Source organism: Gordionus sp. m RMFG-2023, chromosome 1 (assembly GCF_954871325.1).
Source record: "Gordionus sp. m RMFG-2023 chromosome 1, tfGorSpeb1-WG-v2, whole genome shotgun sequence".
Classification (NCBI taxonomy): domain Eukaryota; kingdom Metazoa; phylum Nematomorpha; class Gordioida; order Chordodea; family Parachordodidae; genus Gordionus; species Gordionus sp. m RMFG-2023.
The window spans coordinates 35623465-35637357 of NC_088775.1; the positions used below are offsets into that span (position 1 = coordinate 35623465).

The 13893-nt window shown below is 27.8% G+C and overlaps 1 protein-coding gene across 1 annotated transcript; it reads right to left on the minus strand.

The window, feature by feature from the left end:
• Positions 1-765: 765 nt before the first annotated feature.
• LOC135924706 (uncharacterized) lies at positions 766-13893 on the minus strand. Its single transcript, XM_065459812.1, has 5 exons — positions 13796-13893; positions 12776-12954; positions 12252-12660; positions 9907-10312; positions 766-1322 (listed from the first exon to the last, which is right to left on the minus strand). The coding sequence occupies exons 1-5, from the start codon at positions 13850-13852 to the stop codon at positions 766-768; spliced, it is 1608 nt and encodes a 535-aa protein (XP_065315884.1). The 5' UTR covers positions 13853-13893.

Below are 13893 nucleotides of genomic sequence, written 5' to 3' on the forward strand. Positions count from 1 at the left end.
CTATCATTCACTGTAATTCCCTCACTTTCACCCCAATACAGAGAATTGCCCTCATCCATTTCGATGTTATCCCTTCCTTCTCTCCACTCCGCCATACCCTCTGGCTCTATTTCCTCCCATTCATCCATGACTGTTTTCATGATTACTTCTCTATTCTCGCTATCTATGGGGACAAACACACCCCATCTCGCAAATACTCCCCAAAAATCATAAGCCCCACCAAATCTCTTGATCCAATCCCATCCCAACACGGTTTCTACCCTCCTATCCATTATCCACAAATCCAACACTTGTAGCTCCCCCATATACAAATCCCCGATCTTTACCCGGCCTCTGACCGTTATCGAACCATCAAATTGTCTTACACAAATTTCCTCTTTGCTTATAACTCCCCTCGGCCATAATCTGCGATATTCCTCATACCCCATCACGGATATAGCCGCCGCTGTATCAAACAACATTGATACAACCTTTCCATTTAAATTAAACTATACCCTCGGACAGGGATCATATACCAAACTCCCTTCTCTCTCTCTCCTTGCAACCCCCGCATATCTCCTTTGCTTTTCCTTGTCCTCATACTCCCTTCATACTGTTCCCCTCTCCCGGCCGGCATTCTCTTTGCCTTGCCATCATACAGTCACCTCATTTCACAATCCCTCGCCCAATGCCCCTCCTGCCTGCATTTAAAACATACCATCCCGCTCTCTTTAACTATCTCCAGAGTCGTGGCTCCTCTGCCTTCGTTTTCAATTTCTGCCATCCTCACATTAATGGCGCTCGATACCCTCTCGTATTGACATTTCCTACATTACAATTCTCTTTCCGATGGCCAAATCTACCACATCCAGCAAATCTGTCTTGCTTACTGGGACAAAACGTCGAAATGTGACCACTCTGGCCACACTCAAAACATTTAATATCCCGACAATTACTGGCTATATGCTCTTTTATACCACATTTATAACATACAATATCCCTATTTCTCTGCCCTTCCGTCCTAAACGACTTTGTCAAACCTCCACGACCTCTATATACCTCCATTCTTCCATCTCCACTTTCCTTTCCTTCCCTGCTCCATTTCAAATCCTCATTACTTGCCCATCCTTGCAACATTTCTTGCACCGGTAACCACGTAACTCTTCCATACCTATCTTCTTCCCCGTTGTGCCCTTCTATCAACAACGTCTGCCCTCGTATTTTAATACTCCTATTCCGGCGCTCTCTCCTGCCAAAACACAAACTTCCCAACCAAATCAACAAAATTACTATCGCCCCCAGTATATTATACTGTACTTCTACATATTTAGTTAATTTAAAACCTTTCATTTATATCATAAAAATATTATTAATAAAATGATTAAAGGACAAAAATATCTCTAATTAATTAATTTATACTAAATATTCTAACAGAATAAAATATGTATCTCAAAATATTTACTACAAAAAGTTAATAATTAACTTAACTAAAAAAATCTTAACTACCTGAAGAGTTAAACAATAGGATACAATTAATAAAATTAATACCGAGACAACACAACAGTACATCAGACTCTTTAAATCCTTTTAAACACAACTGTAACCCAAAATACAATTTTTCCTCTCCCCGTTAATAATCCGGTACTCTACCGAATTTTTCTCAAAAAAAAATATTCCACAGAACCCCTGTGACTTTAACAATAACCACGGTACTTTACCGAATTTTCCTCAAAAAAAAAATATTCCACAGAACCCCTGTGACTTTAGCAACAACCACGGTACTTTACCGAATTTTCCTCAAAAAAAAAATATTCCACAGAACCCCTGTGACTTTAACAACAACCACGGTACTTTACCGAATTTTCCTCAAAAAAAATATAAATAATTAATAACCTTAAGGAATTTTAGAGCTATAATATAACAAAATTAATTCAACCAATTTTTTTCCAAATTTTTATAGCAAGGTCAATATCGTAATTTAAACTGCGAGCTCATTGGAGGAGCATCATTGAAATTAGAGGGGGGGGGGGTAGTTAGTTATGAAATAATTATCATTATTTGAATAAAATTGGAAAGGGATGAATGGTATTTTCTTTTTTTAATTATTTATATTTGGTAGGAGGTTAAAAGTTTTGAGAGGGTTGATATCATTTATAGATATGTATACAAGTCCCTGATTATATTCTCCGCAGTCCTTTTCTTATGTTAAAATAGAAAATGGTATAGCAAATATTATCTTATTATAATAGATCCCTTTAGGTCATATTTTTTTATATCTAATTTACATATAGAATAAATATCCTTACAAAATAAATTTCATTATAAAAAGCTTTTTGATTGCCAAAACCACGGTTGTGCATTTGACCGGTCAAATATGGTTAAAATCAAATAAATATTTTTTAATATTGAATATCATCCTTTTCTTTAATATTTTTTAATCAATTTTCTTTTTGTCTAAATCTTCAATCGATTTCTGTTTTAGTAAGAATATTGACACAAATCGACCAATTTCTTTCTGAAGGAGAAGTAGATGTAGGAATTGTTAATGCCACTTCTCTTAATGGCCATTGTGGTCAAAACTAATTTCACTGCTTGAGATTGAAATCTGATTGCTTCTTATGGAAGTTACTGCTTTCCCCATGATTTTCTAATTAAACAAGCCGCTTTTATTTCTAAAATTTATGATATAACTTGAAATATTTTGATCACCACCTTGTATGCCTAATTCTTTTATTATATTACATACTTCATTAAATTCACTATGAGTAAAATGCTCTCCTTGGAACTCAATAAATAGCAGCATTGTGATCACATGTATTTATATCGTTTTTTCTTTTTCAAATATATTTTTATATTCAGATCTTATAGAATATTTGACCATTTGACCAGGTCAAATATTCCCCCATTCAATTGACCCGTCAATATCTAGTCATTTGATTGGTCAATTGACTAACTTGCTAACCCTGGAGAAAATTGATTGATAAATTTATAAATATTAAGTCATCATACAATAAATAGGAATGCTATCCGGATATCTCACCAGTAAATATCAAGATTTAACTAATAAACTCAATGATTAATATATTGATAAAGCTGAGTTCCTTGTGCGTGATTATTATAAAATAAAAACTTCGAAGAAAAGGATAGGATAGCGAAAAAAGTGTATTTCAATAACAAATTTCATAAACCAGATCTAAGTTTATTAATCATTATATAACTTTTTTAAGGTTAAAAGAAAATTACAAACTATCATTGAGAATCAATCTTCAACCTATTTTTAAAAAATATATTATTCAAATAATAAATTATAAAAAAATGATTCAGAATAAATAATTCATTATTAGCAATTATCGCGATATTAAATTCCTATAATATCTTTGCTATATATGTTTCGCGATATATGTTTCGCGAAATAATTGTCGCTACATTGTCTTCGCGATTTGGGTTTCGCGATAATAACTTCGCTATAAAATATTCGCGATTATTGATTCGCGATTAAAGTTTCGCGGTAATGTATTCGCTTTAAAGGTTTCAAGATAAAGGTTTCGATATAAAATTTTCGCGATTATTGATTCGCTATAAAAGTTTCGCGGTAATGTATTCGCTTCAAATGTTTCGCGATAAAGGTTTTGCTATAAAATTTTTGCGATTATTGATTCGCGATAAAATTTTCGGGGTTATTCGCATTAAAGGTTTCGCGATAAATGTTTCGCTATAAAATCCATTCGCGATAAAAGTTTCGCGAAAAAGTATTTCGCGATAAAAGTTTCGCTGAATTGACATGTAACCTTTAAAAATAAACCAAGGAAATTAATATTAAAAAATTTCATTTTAATTTTGTTTTTAATGTAAATTATGTTTTAGCATTAATTTAAGGAACAAGAAGGACAAAATTTTCCAATCTTTATTAATTTTGGCTTATATTGATACAAGATTTTGCAAAATAGGCTTAATATTTCTAGATATTAGTATGGAAAAAATTAAAATTTCTTCTGAATATTCCTATATTAAAATGGAATAACGATGAAAATGCAGAGATGTATACAGATCATTTATTTTAATTAATCGTTTTTCATTTTTATATATAATAAGTTTAGTTTATTATAATCATTCAAATAAATCTCAATGACATAATAATAATAATTTATAAGCATGATATGAAATTTATATATATTTTATATTATAAAAAGTCTTCCTCAAATCCCAAAAAATAGTATAGCTACAGAAAATTTGAAGTATGATAAATATTTGGACATCTCTAATCAATACCATTTTGTGCCAGTCATCATAACCCCTTCTTGTCTTCAAGTTCGAGACCTAATCATAAAATTAGGCAGACAAATTTTAGTCAAAACAAAGGATTCTAAAGAAGGATTTTATCTTTGCCAAAGACTTGCAATCTAATTCATAAAATCAAATTTTTATTGCTTTATTAACTCATTCCCATCTAAATTTTGCTTGTAATATAATGACACCTACTTTGTTATTCCTTGTGCATGTTTTATTATATATATTTAATTTGTCAAAGTGTTATTATGTTGCATGTTCGCTTAATTTGTTGTAATTGTATATTTAAATATGTTCATATTATCTTTTTATTCAATGAAATTAACATGTACATAAATACATCTCAAGGCGATAAAACATATATATATTGATATATATTTTCATTTTCTAATAAATTTTTTTTTTTGTATAATCATATTATTAAATAAAAAGACCACTTGTTTAACCATATTATCAAATAAAAAGACCACATCACACACAATTTATTCTATAGTAATTATTCTTGTTCAATATTCCTCCTTAATTATGCAAAACAATCACACACAATTTATTCTATAGTATTTATTCTTGTTCAATATTCCTCCTTAATTATGCAATACAATCACACACAATTTATTCTATAGTATTTATTCTTGTTCATTACATTTTGTGGGAAATATTTACATTTCCTTATATTTTCCTAAATTTTTTATCATTTTCATATCATATTTTGCATCATTTATTTATTTATAACTATTTAATAAAAGTGTTCTTTTGAAAGTGATTGATTTGTGTTTAATTTAAGGAAGAAGACAGATAAAATGACTTAATTCACACGATTTTTAATTATTTTATATAAATATTAAATAAAATTGCAATCACTATATATATTAGCTTTTATTTATGACAGTCTTTTAAAAATATCTTAATAATATTTTGATTATAAAAGTAAAATAACAGTTTCTTTGATTCCTTATAATGAATGAAATTACATTTAAATCAAAATAGAAGATAAGTAAAATATTTTACCTCATAGTTTTAATTTAGGCTTATATTGTTAAAATATTAGACATATAAAGATTTCCACTATACATTTAGGTACATTATTTTTATCAAATTAACTTGGGAAACCAAAATAGTTATTTAGATTAAGTTATCAAATTATATTAATAACTAAAAAAAATCCAAACACTTTCAATTCAATTACCTGTAATTCTTTAACAACTACACTCAATTAATATCTTGCATTTATGCAAAATAAATTTGCAACAAGTGAAGTACATTTTTTTCAATAATCAGATTTTCAAAATAAATTTATGGTTCTCCTCAGAGCTGGTTTAATCGATTTTAGACCCAAACCCCGGGTCTGGGTTTTACACAACCAACCAATTAACACACTACTTTTACCTTTTCCTCAGCTGCCTATAATAATTTGTATATTTATTTCTTAATATAGATGTCCTTCACTGTATTATAACAGCAGCAATAATTCACCCAAAATTTAAGTGAAATTTGTTTTACATAATCTGCCACAAAATCTGCTTGTAGAAAGGTTAATTAGTCACTTGAGAAAACTGCAGGAATACCACATACAGGTGTTTATCTATATTATATTTTTTCGATGTCCTCGCTAAGTCATGTCATCTGTACGTATCAATTATTATTTTTTTATTTTTTTACGTAAATAATTTTTTAAACTGGATAAAAAAAGCTAAATAGCAAAATAAACCACCTAAAATATCTTCTAACCTAGATTTTCATTCAAGTATATGATATTCAAATAGTATTCAAGTAAATTATGTTCTAATGGGTTATATGAAATTTTAATAACAATGTTGTGAAGATTGATGAAAAACATTTCCAGATTTTTTATTTTATTTGCAAATAAAATATTGTGAGTTGCAGAAAATTGTTACAATAACATTTATATATAAAATTAAAGAATATAAGGTTCTTTTCACAACTTTAACTGGTTTAGCCAGTTTTTTTAATATATCATATAAGTGAACAGCGGAATTTAATAAATATGTCAAATTAAAAGATTAACACAGTAGCCCCAATGAGATGGAAATATAATGATCGGCTTGTTCAAACAGTTTTCAATTATTCGAAGGATCTAGTGGTTTTTTTGAAACTATGATTGATGGGGAATCTTATATTGTTTGGGATAATGATGTTCTAATAACATCTCATGGCTATTTAAATATATAATGATGTAAATTTTCTAACTTTATTAAATTTTATTATAGAAATTTTACCAGAATCTGATTTATTATTTGATAACTACAAACTAAAATTAACAACATATCGTATTGTGTAAAAATGTTAACGATTTCAGAAATTCACTTTAATGTTTTTTGAAGAGATTTAAATGTAAAAGAGAATATTGAAGACAATTTAAATAAAAAACATAATAAATCCGGATTGCCCATTATAAAATGACTTTATAAAATTTGATAATTAAAATAAGAGATAAATCAATAAAATTGATTTTCTGTTCGATACATTAAAAAATATTAAATTCTTCGAATTGCCAGATATTAGTAATTTCCAAATATTTAATCAAAATTTTCCTTATTGCAATTTTTTAACATTAAATAAAATATAGAAAGCAATGAAATATATCTAAGGCTTGATTGCTTAATCTTTAAATAATATTATAATTAGAAATAATCATTAGAATACAAATACATAAAATTATAAAAAATATAATAAAAAAATCGGATGAAAAAGATTACATAATTTAATTTAAATTATATGGGTCGGACCAGATCGATGGTTCAGTGGGTTAGCTCTGGTTTAAAATTGTTTTTGTGCTCAAGCCTTGCTCAGTTTTTGGCAAAAACCTGATCCACCAATTTAATAACACAATGTAATCATATAAAATTATTCAATTCTTTATTTTTATCATAATGTTTTTAATTTTTTAAATTTAGTTTTATCATGGTTTTATTTATTTTTTATTATATTTCCTGATAATAAAATGATATAATTGTTAATATACATGTATTTATTTGTGCATATATATACACTTTTTTAAATTTAATTAATCTGTTTTGATGATTAGTGTAGATTAATTCAATAATAATTTATAAATAATTCAAAAAAATGTAGCAGTAACTTATTGTAAATTAAACCAGGGTTGTGTATTTGACTGGTCATAAAGTTTAGGTTAATTGACGATATTTGACCGGTTATAATTAAATGTTTTTTTTAAAAGGCAATATTAATTTTATTTTGTATATAATAGTAAAATAATCTATAATACTAAATTTATAATATTTCTTAAATTAATTATTATTCAATAACTTATGTTTAGCTCTAAATGGTAAAGTATTGTTCTGATTCATATTCAATATTATTATTTCTTTATCATTTTTTAAACAATTTTCCTGTTGTCGAGATCTTCGATCCATTTCTGTTTTAGTAAGAATATTAACCCAAGTCAACCTATTTCTTTCTTAAGAATAGAACTAGGAATTATTAATAAAATGTCACTTCTCTTAATGGGCATGTTGGTCAAAGCTCATTACACTAACTCGAGGCCAGAATCTGATGGCTTCTTGTGGAAATTACTGATTTCCTTGCTCTTAAACATGCCGCGTTTACATCTAAAATTTATTATATCACTTGAACACTGGAGTATCCAGGATTTAGATAGGAGGAGGGGGTGGGGAGCAATTAGGCAAATATTTTTCCCATAGAAATTCGAAATTTTAAAGTCCACTTATTGTAGGGCTTTGGCTATATTTAGGGTTTTTACATTTTTCCTTTTATTAAAATGCTTTTTTTCTAAAAATTTTATTTTATAGTCGTTATTTAAAAATATTAACTTTTACTAATTTTTCTTTCATATTCTTACTTATAATGATATATTGTCCAAATTATTTTGAGAGAGGGGGTGGTAGGGGGGGGGGCGAATATTTTATTTGCTATAATATTTACGAGAACGCAAATTTGCGATGGGGGATCCCCCCCCCCTGCATCTGAAATACTTTCATCACCATCCTGTAAAATGACTTATTCATGTAGAGTATTTGTCAAATATTCCACCATTCAATTGATTTTAACCGGTCAAACAATCTGCCAACCCTGAATTTTAAAATTCATCAAACAGAATATGTGTAAAATTTAAGAATTTGAGATGAATAAAAAATTCACCTAAGAATCAATAATTTGTACTTACTTTAGTTTTTTATGATGGTGCATTATTTGGATTCATGACTTTGAAAAATAAATCAACAAAAAAAATTCTGGTAAAATAAAAGTGAAATTTTATTTTTAACTTAATATCACTGTTGACATCTATTATAATATTTAATTCAAATTATATTTAAAATAATAATTATTAGTGCAGAATGATTTATGTTTACTAAATATTTTATTATGTGAAAAGAGAGAAAGGAATAAACCATCTTAAATTTATCATGTTTTTATTAAAATATTTTTTTACTTAAAACTTTGTGTAGCAAACTTAATATTACAAGATTTAAATACATTTTCTATGCCGTATTTCCACCCGAATCACATCGTTTCTCACGCACTCATTTGCTAGAAAGAATGTGCAAAGCTAGAAAGGATTATAAGTTACCACCTTTAACAGACTTTCTTTTGTCTAGAAAAAAAGCTATTTTTAATTACATATCAAATGATATGGAACTTGTAAATTTAATTGATATAAATTATTTAAAATCTTTATTTAATGATCCTTTATTAAAATGGATATATGATATTTGTGTTCAAAAATTAAACAAAACTTCAAAGATATCAACTAATTCTTTTTCAAATGAAATTATTAAAAACTTTATGAATGATCATAAAAAATTAATAAAACATAATAAAATGAAAGATTGGCAACCTAATTCAACTGATCAAGAATCTAGAAACTTTGATAGAATATTGAAAAATAAATATAAAATATCTGAAACTGGATCTTATCCACTAGAAACAACCAAGCAATTAAAGGTAAAAAATGTTTTAACTCTGATGGCACAAAACTCAGGTGGTCCACTTGATTATTTGAATGATTTGCTAATGAAAAGTTATCAATATATTAGTAACATGTATAGAAATGATCTTAATTCATATGAAAATTCTAAGGATATTTCACCTAAGCGCATACGAATATTAACACGAAGTCACACTTATATAAGAGGATATTGTGATGGATATTTGGAAGCATTTGATAAGCATTGGAATATTGTATTATGTGATGTTGATGAGTTTTATATACTACCAATCAAAAATATAAGAAAAAACACACAATTAAATAGCCATAAATTAAATTCACAAGATATAAAATATGTTCAAAAATTATCTCATTGCAATTTTAACTCAAATATGACCAACATGATTAGTGCATTAAATATATCATCACCAAAAAATAAAATATATCAAGGTGGATGTAATACAAATATATTACATAGGAGACGACATCTATCTAAATTATTTCTTAGAGGTGATAATATAGTATTAATTTGTAAATCACCATATTATTAAATTTTTATTAATTTTTAATGATTTTAAATTAATAATATATGATCATGTTTTATATAATAAGGTTAACTACATATTTGTGACATATTTAATAATATAACAAATTATAATATATAGTTCAAAACAAATAAATTAACAAGAAATAAAAAAAAAATTATTGCTAACCACTCAAAATTAAATGTCTAAATGTTTTAGGTTCATTAACTCTATTTAATTTATTTTCTTCATTTGCTTTGCCTATCAAATCTTTTTCATCACTTTGGTGGGTAGTACCTAATTCAATGTTGAAACCAACCTTGTCCAATTTTTGTTTATTATCCTTACTAATTGGCTTCACATGAATATTGTTTACCGATTCCATTGTTGGCTCTGAAATCATATAAGCATCTATATGGCCTTTATATTGTGGAAATTTTCTCCTGAATCTCTCTCTTTTGCCAATGGAGGGTTGTGTACTACCTTTTTTAAGTCTGTGGCCATGGTGATGCCAGGATCCATGTCGTAACCATGGACCTATAGTTGATTTGGTCATACTATTGTAGTCTGTTCTATATTCATGATGCTTTTGTCCCTGTTTTATACATTACATATTTTTAAACTATGTGTCCATTGACATTTTTTATATTAAAAAAAATAAAATAATTTTTTCAATCCTTAATAAAAAAGTTGAATCAGGGACAGAAATGTTCAAAAGTCACAAAAAACACTTGACAAGAATAACCACACAAAAAGACAAAAATACCCCAATTTTTCAAAAAAAAAAATTAAACACCAAAAAAGGGAAAATTTTAAAAATTACTCTTTAAGCATTTAAATATATCTCTACTTGGATATTTCTGTTCCGTGCTTTTTTGTACAGGATCTTTTTGGTTCGTGATTCAATAAAAATATTTTGTGATTAAGAAAATAATGATATGCCTGAAATGCATATAATTTTTTTTTGGAATGGTTAAAATTTCGTTATTCCAAATAATTTTTAAAGGGTTGAAATAGGAGATTGATATGAAAAGCAAAATTTTAAATTTTTCATCATTTGACTACAATTTTGGATATAAATTAAATTGATTCTAACAAATTAGTCATACCTAGACCTGTGCGCTATTCGCCACGCCAAAAACTCCCATTTGAGTTGAGCCACATACAGGTTTGTCACCTATTTTTAATTCAGCGATTTTGCATTGTGGAAAATGTTTAAAATGCTATTTAATTATATTTTTAAAATTAAATATGAATATCGAAAAGTATTTGTTTTGGTTCAAAATTCGTATCTAATACAAATAATAATTTAAATTTTCGTATTTTTTGTAAATTTTAGTAAAATTTGAATCAGTTTCCTGCTCGATTTGAGATTTTTAAAAAGACTAACTCAATAGTTTAGCTAGAAAAATATTGTCTAAGCCTCAAGATTTTGCTAATAAATGTCATAACCTTTGTGCCATTTTAGAGTAAAATCTTCAGGCTGAGTAATATTTTTCTGGATAAAATATTGAGCTAGTAATTTTAAAAATAGACTCAAATTGAGCCATTTAAACACTGCACGCAAATCAAATATTTTAAAGAAAAAACAATTAAGAAAACCTTATGCCTTTATAAAAATAAATATATTTTGAATTCCGTTATTTTTATTATGATTTTATTTTATGTACTACTATGAATTTTTCAATAAATGTAATAAGAATTTGAAGTGGTAATCTCAGAATTATCCTGGTCCCGACAAAAATATCATAGATAAAATAAATAGCAAACAAAAAAACACTTGGAAAATAAAATCTTCCCCGACATGTGATTAAAAATTATTTTCACGATATTAAATTCGCATAAATATTGTCAATATTTTTATAATCGATAAAATTCAGATTATTTTATTATTTGGAATTTATATTTAGTCATAGTAATTCTTATAAAAATATTTAGTACTAAAAATATAGGAAATTTTAAAGTTATTTTTGTGGTGTTAAAATTCATTTAAATTTCTTTACATTTATTGTTTAAATTTCAAACTCAAGGTAGTTTAAAATTATTTGATAAAAAATACTTGTCTCGGGATAACACTATCCTTGGTCTCCCCTACATTTAGCGAAATATTCTCTCTTATTTCGGAGAATTAGAGAAAATTATATATTTATATAGGGAAGGGCATGGAAAATATTTAAGAGCTCTAATAAAAATAATGGAACTGTGCCTAAATAAATTGTATCATTTATCAAAATTATAAAGTCCTCCGCCGTTCCGCCAATTTATTAGGCCACGGTGTATTCAGCGCGCTGGCAACTGCCAATGCAAAATAACCCCCCACCCCGTCTATTTGTATCTGAGCGCACAGGTCTAGTTATACCATTTCTTTTTTATATGCACCTGCAGGTCTCTGGTGTGGTATATATTGGAAATAAAATGGTAAACGGTAAAAATTAAATTTTAATAGCTTGCTTATTAAAAATTCGATCCAAGAGTTTCTTTAACAAAAATCATATACTTCTATTATTAAACACATACAGTTATCGTTTATTTACCGATATAAATCCACTGCGATAATCGGGAGTATAGTCATCACCGCGAAATCTGTCACCTCTATAGCTATCACGATGTCTGTGACGCCGATCATGCAAAAACAAATCTGGCAAGAAATGAATCATTTTGATCCAAGCCAACTTGATACTTTTTTTCCCAGCGACTGTAGTTAATGTTAAAGGAGTGGTTGACCACCAGTCATAGGTGGGTTTCTTGTAACGCTGGCTTTTACCTAATTTAGGACCCGGGATAGGCCTGGGATGGCTGTCCTTTTTTCCTCCCAGGAGATGAGGCTTGTGTCGATGAAACGGGATTGTGGGATAAGGTTTGCCTCTTAGCGATAATTTAGGGTTTTTGGTTCTTGTCTCAGGATGAAGGCAGTTATAATGACCCCAGTAATTCCAAGCGCAACTGGAAGAGTTTAAAAATAGATAGAAGGATTTATAATTCAAAAGTCCTTAAAATCCAAAATAATATTTTCTCGGAATGATTTATTTCTTATGTGACAATAAAAGATTTTTTTTACCCAGGAATAATGTAATTGGGTTGATTTATTTTAGGCAACAAATTATTTGGAATCAATTCACTGAATAGATTTCTTGCCTTCGGATCAAATCTATCGCTATTGATATGTCCCACCATGCCTATACTTTTGCCAATAATTGTATTAGACAACTGGGGTTGTAAATTGTAACCTGTTACAAACTAATAAAGTAATAAAAAGTAATCGTAGAATGTTATAATTGTCAATAGCAAACCAAGAGGGGGGGAGTTTCCCTCATAAAAATTTACCTACCCCCTTCACAAAAAATGAGTACAATTTTATAAAAAATGATATGGTAAAAAAAAACCAAACATAAGTTCATCTTCACCTTACAAAAATTTTAGATATGATTATGCTATAAATATATACTTTAAATATTAAATTGCGATCGATTAAAATATTAAGATTTAAGTATGCATAAATCCGCCCGGCATCCAAATTTGAACCCGGTAAGACCCGGTTTAAATTTTTTACTTAAGTTGCCCAGTCCGGTTTTTTAAACAAATATATATTTATGGAAAATTGGTCAATAATGATGAGGATTTCGGTTTCATGATTTTCATATTTTAAAGCAATAAACACTAAATGTAGAAAAATCGTATTTATTAATGATAAATCATAAGCAATAAATAAAATTTTAAGCAAAATAAAAGATATTATTCAAACAAAATTAGTCTTTTGATTAATTTTTTTCTTCTCAATTAGGCCCGCCGAGCATCTCAATTTTTTGCCCGCACGGCCCCTTAAAATTTTTGCCGGGCTGGGGAGCAGGGTATTCTAGATATCTATATACGGTATATGCTAAAAGTTATGTCTGCAGTTTTGGTTAATAAAATCATAACAATTCAATTAAAGTTTTGATATTTTTTTAAAGGATTTGTTTGGGTTCAAAATGAGATAATGCTGAAAAATTATTGAATTGATTAATTAAATTTATCTTAGATCTGTTATGAAAAATAAGTAAAATCTATTATGTAATAATGTAATTTTTTTTACCCATACTTTTTTGATATAAATTGTAAATATTATTTGAGGGATGAGAGTCCTATATTTAAACATTGTTTAAAAAAATCGTATTTAAATCAAAGAATAAAATTTTG

What these genes read in the sequence shown, in the direction of transcription:
- LOC135924706 (XM_065459812.1), bottom strand. Translation starts at nt 13,852, where the DNA reads ATGTTTAAATATAGGACTCTCATCCCTCAAATAATATTTACAATTTAT. An exon ending in TTACAATTTATATCAAAAAA is followed by an intron (nt 12,955 to 13,795) that starts GTATGGGTAAAA and finishes TTACTTTATTAG; the next exon opens with TTTGTAACAGGTTACAATTT. An exon ending in CCCAATTACATTATTCCTGG is followed by an intron (nt 12,661 to 12,775) that starts GTAAAAAAAATC and finishes AAACTCTTCCAG; the next exon opens with TTGCGCTTGGAATTACTGGG.